Source organism: Macrobrachium nipponense, chromosome 3, assembly GCF_015104395.2.
Source record: "Macrobrachium nipponense isolate FS-2020 chromosome 3, ASM1510439v2, whole genome shotgun sequence".
In the NCBI taxonomy this organism is placed as follows: Eukaryota; Metazoa; Arthropoda; class Malacostraca; order Decapoda; family Palaemonidae; genus Macrobrachium; species Macrobrachium nipponense.
The window spans coordinates 117,176,918-117,186,977 of record NC_087202.1 but is presented as its reverse complement, the minus strand read 5'-3'; the positions used below and the strand labels follow the sequence as shown (position 1 = coordinate 117,186,977).

General features: G+C 45.3%; 2 protein-coding genes across 2 annotated transcripts in view; both read left to right on the top strand.

The window, feature by feature from the left end:
* LOC135221997 (serine/arginine repetitive matrix protein 1-like) overlaps positions 1–8,204 on the top strand; it is a 57,084-nt gene extending 48,880 nt beyond the window's left edge. The window contains exon 2 of the mRNA XM_064260105.1: positions 10–8,204. Within this exon, the coding sequence (XP_064116175.1) occupies positions 2,378–3,694 (1,317 nt within the window). The 5' untranslated portion in view covers positions 10–2,377 and the 3' untranslated portion in view covers positions 3,695–8,204. The remainder of the gene's footprint in view (positions 1–9) is intronic.
* LOC135221998 (inactive selenide, water dikinase-like protein) overlaps positions 1–9,239 on the top strand; it is a 104,390-nt gene extending 95,151 nt beyond the window's left edge. The window contains exon 7 of the mRNA XM_064260106.1: positions 8,212–9,239. Within this exon, the coding sequence (XP_064116176.1) occupies positions 8,212–8,418 (207 nt within the window). The 3' untranslated portion in view covers positions 8,419–9,239. The remainder of the gene's footprint in view (positions 1–8,211) is intronic.
* The last annotated feature ends 821 nt before the right edge of the window (positions 9,240–10,060 follow it).

Here is a 10,060-nt window from a genome sequence, read left to right as displayed (position 1 = left end):
TGAGACAAGGTTTTTTTTCCTTATATAACGTGTTTTTAGGTGGAAATATGAATTGAGTATATCTTGTGAATGTGAACTACTTTTTTTTCGTTAACAGATTACGTTGGCGGCATGTTTATTGCGTAAAAAAATTATGTGATTCCGTTCACAATTTTCCTTTATATCATCGTAATACGAACTTTACGTTATTTATCTTATATCAGCGTGAAACCAACAGTAAAATATGTTCTTTCAAGCACAGTAGTTTTGATTAAAATGATTTTATCTCAATTTTATCTACGGTTGTGTTTTTGGTGGCATACGTTTACTGGAGTTTAATTCTTGTTGCCGATGTGCGATAATAGTCATTAGCAGCTTGAACAGTTTTCTCAGCTTCAGTTATAACTAGGATTAAATATAACAGTATATTTCCCGATTGATCTTTGATCTATATATTGATCTTTGATCTTTAGCGAATAAAGTTATTACATTAAGATATCTCAGTTCTATTCTACATAACATCATTTATAACAGCTACGGTAATAGTGTACTGTAGTATGATAATTGAAATACAAGCCAAACAGATGTTATCCAATTCGGTTGTACTTAGAAAAAATAAAAGTCGTTTCTCGTTCGGTTGTTCATGGCTGTATACGTTCACGCAACGAGTATACGTTAAAACCATACTTTTATCATTCTCTTTTGCTGTTATTGAACTTATGCAATTAGAAGATGGGATAAAGTTAGGCTATTGTAATTTGGTCTCTCATAAAATCGGACTATCGTAAGACGAATTATCGTGACTTGAACATCACAGCTACCTGTACACTGTATAAACCTTATTATTTCTTTACATACTCTAGACACTCAAAGGATTAAAGCTAGGCTTTTTTCACTTTACTGTATTTATAATGCTATAATGTACTATACAGTAAATTCTATAGTACTATATGTACTGCATAAATATAATTTTACTTACTGCGCCATTGCGGGATTGGCGCCTTTGACTGGGCTAGAGTTTCGAAAGAAGGTGTGCAGCGGCCGTAGACTTTAACATGGGTAGCTTAGCGTCAAAAATCACTCTGCGTCGGCGGCCAGGAACGGAACCCCTGCTGCTAACCGAGGGCCGCCTATTTGGTTGCATTACGTACATTAATAATCCAGTCTACTAAGAATTCCTACCTCAGTATTGTCATTTTCTTAATATGTTAATACCAGTAGTCACATTCTCTAGTGAAACATTTTCTTTATTAGGTTTTATTGCTGTTTCCAGCCTTGCAAAAATGTATCCAGGTGTATTGTTTATTTTTACTATATTCACATACTACCTAGTACAGTATAGATTTATAAAATCCTCATAGAGAGGTGCTCATGTTATCTTGAGTGCTGTAGACAATCACACTTGTGGGGTTAAGGAAATTGTGGCAACTTAATTGCGTACCCACAGTGAAATATGTGATGAGGTTATGTAATTAAAGTTGATCTGCTGAATTATTTACAAATTTTGTTGAATCTTCACAATTCAGTATAATTAGAGATTCTGTTTACCAGTTTTGTACATGAACTTTCCTGTCAGATATATACTTAGCTATAGTCTCCGATGTTCCCGACAGAATTTCAAATCTCGCGGCACACGCGACAGGTAGGTCAGGTGGTCTACCCTTCCCGCCGGTGGGAGGCGGGTGTATGAACCAATCCCGTTTTCTAATCAGATTTTCTCTGTCGCTGGAACCGGCAACACCTGTTGTGGATTCCTCCTGATAGTTGATTTCGCTCTCGCTTGCCTAGGATCTTTTATGGACGGATTATTGGTGACGTACTGGATCTTTTTGGCTTGGCATACGCTTTTCGTGGACTGTATAGATGAATGGAAATCTCTTTCTTCCTACTTGAGGAAGTTGGAGAGAGACAGGGTGCGTAAGGCTTCCTCCAGAAGCTCGAGTAGGTCTCGCGTTAGCTAGCTAGAGTTAGATCCTAACCCTCTAGTAGAAGCAGATCCTTCTTTCCCTGTTTCAGCCCCTGCGCCCTGCGTCGAACCCGAGGATACGTCTTTGGAGGTGGCTGCGATGAAAGCCATGATCCGCAGCGTGGAGCTCAAGATCCGCTCCTTGGAGAAAGGTAAGAGTGAAAGTGGAAGTGATTTGTGCAGTGCCCCCAGTGTTGTGGAGGGGACGTCTGACCGGCTCCGTAGCGCTTCCAGGCCTAGACCTCTTCCAGACTCCTAGACCCAGTGGAGGAGAAAAGTCGACAGCCGCAGGAAGGTTAGGGAGAACCCCCACCGGTCAGGCGTCCCTTCGGCAGATCCTGATGTGCGTTCCCAGGCTGCCTCGGACCGCATCAAGAAGGACATTCTACGCCAGTGCTTCTCTTCGTTTGCTTCGCCATCGCCGAAGCGTGGATGGAGCTCCCCGGAAGCTTCGCGCCCCTTGAAGAGAGCCTAGAAGCCGCCCTGCAGCTCCCTGGCTTCCAGCCCGGAAGTCTTTCCAGAGGAGCCTTCTCTGGATGTGAAGAGGCCCAGGAGATCTCAAGATTGCTCTTCTCCTGTTTGCCTCGCTCTTCTTCTCCGGAAGAGGAGCCTGAGAAGTCCCCTTCTCGTATTCTCGCTGGGCTCCAGGCACAGATTTCGGCCCTTGCTGACTCCTTGGCTGGTAGTTCTTGTTGGACGAAGGATGTTTCTCTCCCCATCAAGAAGTCCAGGCGCCCGTCTCTTTACTTACGCTCTCCTCTCCGTAGGCGCTCTTCTCCGGATGTTGTGGCTTCTCCCGAGCGAGGTGTTTCTCGCGAGAGGCGCTCCTCTCCTGGCAGGCTCCCTTCCTCGTCCAGGCGCCAGTCTGCTTGCAGGCGCTCCTCTCCTGTCAGGCGCTCATCCCCGAGCGGGCGCCATTCTCTGGACAGGCGCTCTTTTCAGGACAGGCGCCAGTCTCCTCGCAGGCTCTCCTCTCCCAGCAGGTGCTTTTCTCCTGGCAGGCACTCTCCTCTTGTCAGGCGCCACTCTCCTAGTAGGCGCTCTTCGCCTGGCAGCCGCTCTCCTCTTGACAGGCGCCAAGAGCCTTGCAAGCGCTACTCCCCTAGTAGGCGCTCTTCGCCTGGCAGCCGCTCTCCTCTTGACAGGCGCCAAGAGCCTTGCAGGCGCTACTCTCCTAGTAGGCGCTCTTCTCCCGGAAGCCGCTCGCCTCTTGACAAGATCCAAGAGCCTCGTGGGCGCCCTCTTCATGGGAGGCGGTCTTCTCCTGATAGGCGCTCTCTGTTGTGCAAGTTTTCTTCGACTTCTAAGCGCGCGTCTTCTCCCAGACTCCTCGTATCCAGCAGGCGCTCGTCTTCAACTGCATGTGGCTCTCCTGATGTATTTGCCTCTCCTGACAGGCGCCAGGCTTCTCGTAGGCGCCCTTCTCCTGACAGGACTGCCTCCTCTACTAAGGACCCTCCTCGTTCTTCGGTGGAAGAGGACCAGGAAGGCTCGGACGACGACTGCCAAGACTGCCTACAAGAAGCTGACCGCCTTGCTTCTCCAAGAGTTTGGAGATTCCCTCAGCCCTGCCGTTCCTCCGTCTCCGCATTCTCTGTTTTCGACCTCCAGAACTACGAAGGGTTCCTCGTGCGTCAGAATGAAACCAACCTTATCGATGAAGAAGGCCCTGGGGGGGTTTGGCTTGTGGCTTCTTTCCAAGGAAGAAGCAGGGAAGACAGTTTTTTCCTTCCCCCCCTTCCAAGCTGACGGGACATACGGGGTTCTGGTATGAGACGGGAGAACCTTTGGGCCTGGGACTTCCTTCTTCAGCGGATTCGGACTTCTCTTCTTTGGTGGACGCCACCAGACGTTCGGCCCTTAATTCCGCCAAGACGTCGTGGGCAATGAATGAGCTGGATCACCTTTTGAAGGGGATGTTCCGGGTCCTCGAAGTGTTCAACTTTCTGGATTGGTCATTGGGAGTTTTGGCCAGAAGGACTCAGACGCCGGACGCCCTTTCGCCAGAAGACCTCCACTGTGTTTTGTCCTGCATGGATAAGTCCGTGAGCGATGGCTCGAGTGAGATTGCTTCATTGTTCGGGGCAGGAGTAGTCAAGAAAAGGGTGGTGTACTGCTCCTTCTTGACGAAATCGGTTTCACACGCCCAGAGGTCTTCGCTGTTATATTCGCAGCTCTCTTCTCAGCTCTTCCCCAAGAAGATCGTGCAGGACATTTCAAGCTCTCTCTCAGCCAAGGCAACACAGGACCTGCTCGCGCAGTCGACAAGAAAACCTCGACCGGCCTTCTCTGCTAAGGCCAAGAAGGAGAAACCTGCAGTGCAGGAGCCCTTTCGAGGGGGTCCTTCTTCCAGATCTTCTTCTTTTAGAAAGCGAAGACCTGGCAGGAGAGGTAAAACCTTCTCCAAATCTATCAAGACCCCTAAGTAACAGGCAAGTCCTCCAGATGACAGTAGGCACCAGACTCCGAAGGTTTGCAGATGTCTGGGCCCAAAGAGGGGCAGACACCTGGTCCCTCTCAGTAGTTCAAAAGGGATATCTCATTCCTTTCTCTTCAAGACCTCCCTTAACAACAACTCCAAGGGAGTTGATGGCCAGGTACAAGGATCCCATCATGAACCAAGCCCTTGTTCTAGCAGTAGACCAGATGCTGGAAAAAGAGGCTATAGAACTGGTATCAGACCTTCACTTGGTAGGCTTCTACAACCGCCTCTTCCTAGTTCCGAAGTCATCAGGGGGATGGAGACCGGTTCTGGATGTAAGCACCCTGAACTTCTTTGTGGAGAAGAGGAAGTTCTCCATGGAAACACGTCATCAGTGTTGGCTGCTCTTCGTCCAGGGGACTGGATGGTGTCCCTGGATCTGCAGGAAGCTTACTTCCATGTGCCGATCCATCCATCCTCAAGGAAGTACCTAAGGTTCATGATGCAAGGGAAGGTATACCAGTTCAGGGCCTTTTGCTTTGGCCTCTCGACAGCCCCTCAGGTTTTCACGGGGCTCATGAAGAACGTCGCGCAGTGGCTACACTTGGAAGGAGTGAGGATATCCCTTTATCTGGACGATTGGCTAATAAGAGCCAGGTCAAGGGAACGTTGTCTGGAGGACCTTCAAAAGACTATGGACAGGCAAGTTTGCTGGGACTTTTGATCAACTTCCAGAAATCCCAGCTCATCCCCAGTCAGGAATGTATTTATCTGGGGATTTGGATGGATTCTCGGGGTTTTCGGGCATATCCGTCCCTGGAAAGGATAGCCTGAGGCTCCGAGAAAATCGCAACCTTTCTAGGGAAAGATGCATGCACAGCGAGGGAGTGGATGAGTTTGCTGGGGAGACACTCCTCGCTGGAGCAGTTCGTTTCCCTAGGAAGGTTGCACCTGAGACCTCTTCAGTTCTTTCTGAATCAAAATTGGAATTGTCGTTCCCAGGATTTAGCGTTCTCCTTCGTTGTCACTCGGTAGATCAAAAAGAAGCTCTTGTGGTGGGCAGATCCCAGCAGATTTGTTGAAGGTCTGTCACTGCAAACCTTGAACCCCAGCCTAGTGTTGTTCTCCGACGCGTCGGAAGCAGGTTGGGGGCCAACTCTGGGAACGAAGGAAGTGTCAGGCACCTGGGAGGGAGAACAGGTGGCCTGGCACATCAACAAGATAGAACTGATGGATGTTTGGCTGGCGTTGAAAGCCTTCGAGTCTCACGTCCGAGGCGCCGTTGTTCAGGTGAACTCGGACAACACCACAGCTCTGGCATACATCAGGAAACAGGGGGGGACTCACTCCTTCTCCCTGTACGAAACAGCGAGAGATCTTTTGCTGTGGGCCGAGCCTCACCTGATTTGTACAGGGGGAAAGGAATGTAAGGGCAGACCTCCTAAGCAGAAAAGATCAGGTCCTCCCGACGGAATGGATGCTTCATCAAGATGTTTGCCAGAGCCTGTGGAAACTGTGGGGCAGGCCCCATCTAGACCTCTTCACCACCTCCAGGAACGTGAGACTAGACCTTTATTGCTCCCCAATCTCGGATCCGAGGGCAATAGCAGTGGATGCCCTTCTGCTGGATTGGAAGGGTCTAGATCTGTACGCTTTTTCTCCCTTCAAGATCCTGGGAGAGACCCTAAAGAAGTTCGCCGCTTCGGATTCAGCAAGGATTACTCTGATTGCTCTGTTCTGGCCTGCCCAAGACTGGTTCACAGAGGTACTGGAATGAATGGTGGACTTTCCAAGATCCCTTCCACCAAGGAAGGATTTGCTTAGACAACCCCACTTCGACAGGTATCACAAAAACCTCCCCGCTCTCAGTCTGACTGGCTTCAGACTGTCCAAAGTCTTGTCAGAGCGAAAGGATTTTCTTCTAAAGCTGCAAAAGCTATTGCCAGAGCAAGGAGATCTTCCACCTTGCGCGTCTACCAGTCGAAGGGGGATGTCTTTCGTCGATGGTGCAGGAATCAGAAAGTTTCCTCTTCCAGTACCTCTGTGACCCAAATTGCTGACTTCCTTCTTTTCCTCAGGGAAGAGTGTGGGCTAGCAGTCTCAACAATCATGGGTTACCGCAGTATGCTAGCCACAGTGTTCAGGCACAGAGGCTTGAACATTTCGGATAACAAGGACCTTCATGATCTGGTCAGGTCTTTCGAAACCACTAAGAAAGGGTCCTCGAGAACACCCAGTTGGAATCTCGACGTGGTTCTTCAATTTTTGAGGTCTGGAAGATTTGAGCCTCCTCAGTCAGCTTCCTTTAGGGACCTAACCAAGAAGTCCCTTTTCCTCATGGCTTTGGCATCCGCCAAAATATGAGTGAAATTCAAGCCATAGAAGGAAGAGTAGGCTTCAAAGATCAGTCCGTGATTTGTTCCTTCCTTCCCTCATTCTTAGCTAAGAATGAAAACCCCTCTAATCCATAGCCCAGGAGTTTTGAGGTGCAAGGTTTGTCTGCTCTCGTAGGGGAAGAGGCAGAAAGGGCTCTTTGCCCTGTTAGAAGCCTTAAGTATTATCTCAGAAGGAAGAAGCAACTTAAGGGCAATATGGACAACCTCTGGTGTTCTGTGAGGGACCCCAGTAGGCCCTTGTCTAAGAATGCTCTGGCATTCTTTTTGAGAAGCCTAGTTAAAGAAGCCCACGTAGCATGTGACGAGGACCAGTTCAAGCTCCTTAAGGTTAAGGGCCATGAAGTGAGGGCCATTGCCACTTCATTAGCCTTCAGCAAGAATATGTCAGTACAAAACCTTATGAAGGCGACTTATTGGAGATGTAACTCTGTCTTCGCGAGCCACTACTTGAGAGACGTCAGGATCACTTGTGATAAGTGCTTTGCCTTAGGACCCTACGTATCTGCAGATTCGCTGCTGGGGCAGGGAGCTGAAACGTATCCTTTTTAGTTTAGCTATTTTTTAATCCTATTTGGTTTGTGTTTTTATGGTCGGATGAAAGAGGATGCAGGTAGGCATCTCTTTCGTGTCTTAGATCAAACACGGGTTAGATTGGTTAGGTGGTCTGGATTGTTTTGGCTCCTTGTGATAGTAGTGGACAGGTTCTGTCATGTAAGCGGGCGAACCCCTTTGACAAGATCCTACTTGGATTCTGCCATGTAACTGGATGAGAAATCCCTTTGGTAGATCCGAAAAGTCTTTCAGCAACAGGTCACGCCCTCGCTGTAGCTCTTCAGGCAATGCAGACTCATAGACAGTATCCATGAAGTCTTCTGCCTAACCAGGTAAGAACCAAGGTTTTTATATCCTACAACATGTGTTGTTTCCCTTTTCTATATTGTTTAGCTGTCTCTTACCCTCCACCAAGGTGCCAATCAGCTAAGTATATATCTGACAGGAAAGTTCATGTACAAAAATGATATTGTTATGATACAATAAAGTTTTGTACATACTTACCTGGCAGATATATACGATTAATGGCCCGCCCAGCCTCCCCTCAAGAGACAGGTGGAAGAGAAAATCTGATTAGAAAACGGGATTGGTTCATACACCCGCCTCCCAGCGGTGGGAAGGGTAGACCACCTGACCTACCTGTCGCGTGTGCCGTGAGATTTGAAATTCTGTCGGGAACGTCGGAGACTATAGCTAAGTATATATTTGCCAGGTAAGTATGTACAAAACTTTGTTTCATAACAATATCATTTTACATACTATTTTACCTCTGCAATACTTGCTATTCTGATTGCTAGATTTTTAGGCATGTATGTTGGTCTTGATTGGTTTAGGGAAAAGGGATTGATTGAATGCCAGAAATAAGGATAAAATTAATTTTTTCTCTTCTCTCTTAGGGATTGAGTGCAGAAACATCAGGTGGATTGTTAATTTGTTTGCCTCGAGAACAAGCTGCTGCTTACTGTAAGGATATTGAAAAGCAAGAAGGCTATCAAGCATGGATTATAGGCATTGTAGAGAAGGGTAACAGAACTGCAAGAATAATTGATAAACCTAGAGTCATAGAAGTACCTGCTAAGGAGAAAGATGGGGAACTTTGGTAGAAGATGGAAGCATCAGAATGGTAGCACTTGACCGTTTAGTGAAATGGTCCAGTTCTTAACTCCATCAAAGAAGAATGTGTTTGCATCTGACAATGCTTCTGTTAAAACTTCTTGTAAAACGAATGAAGAGACACTCATCACTACTGACTGTGAAATATAGTTAATGTAGATTATATGATCACCAATGATTTTTTTCCATTTTTATATATAATCTAAGTGTTACAATTGTAAGTTTTATGTTTTGTTCTTTTAAGACCTTGCCTTTCCAATTTCATACGAATCAGTTAGTTCATTTAATCTCACACTGTTCACTTGCTTAGAGTAACACTTGTGCAGAGTTCTTCATTTCAGTCATTATATATACTTTATGTACTTATAGGCAGAATTTCTTTTTATATTATGTTAATTTTACCATCACATACTATGCTCACTTTTTGTTCTCATAGCAAATGATCGTATTTTTACCTTGTAACATTCCTTTATGTAGTATCATGACTCAAGGTTGTGGTTGTAGGGGAAATGAGAAATGTTCCTTCTTTAGCAACAATGAAATTACTTTGCTTAATCATGCAACTGCCACACTGTCAAGCAAAACATTTGTTGTTTTCTTCTTTTAAAGAAATTGTGATAACTTGATCTTGTGGCATTGTGAATTTTCAAAGTATGAGGAAAGAAAACTGGAGATGCAGTATGGAGGGCATTATGAAAGCCAGTTAATAAAGTTCTAACGAAGGGTGGCTGGCTGGAAGTTGTTTTCCACATTGCAGCTCCAGTATTCTCTTGTCAGGGTCATGGCAGATTATAATAAAAGAAAAATTTAACATGGCTTTAATTGAATTCCTATTGAAGTGGGTTTTACTGACATTTCACTTTGATGAGTATACTGCAAATATGACAGGTTTTCAAAATGTTAGCCTTTATCTGGTAGACCCTGTGTGAGTACTGTTTTTGTGTGCCCTTTGCAATACTTCATTTATTTAGAAATTAATTTTTTATGCAAGCCGTATGAAAGTCTAGCAATGTGACTTTGTTGCACTGTTATATTTGATAATATGGTTAGTTGGCTGCATGCAGAAGGTGGGTTTTTTCTTTCATGACTCAAGTTTGAGCAAAAATATCTTGAAAAAGAGAATACTAGTGACAAATTGAAATTTCCCCATTTATTAAGTACATTTATCTTTAAAATTTCAGAATTGTGTCTTCACACTGATATTTATAGTGGAATAGTGAATCCGGTAAGGCCAAGCAAGATTATAACCGCTCTTGGGTTTGGATAACAGTATCCATTTAGAAATAGCACCACAATCAAGTTATTTATCCTTTGAAACTGTCGTTCTTGTTTGACCCATGGACTTCTAATGAGTAACCCCATAACCCATTCTTAGCTTGCAAAAAAATATGATTTACCTTGTAAGCAAATTCACCTAGTTCTTAACAGAATTTTTTAAAATGTCATTTTAATGAGGTGGTGTGGTTAAGCCGTTTACTGATTATTTACCTAAGTTTGTATGGTGCAATAATTGTACAGAAGTCTTTGAAGCCTACAGAGATGTACTGTATACCAGAATTTGGGATAAAAAAAAAAAAAAAAAAAAAAAAGGTGTTGTGTAGCTTTATACCAAACAAAGCATAGAATAGCTGT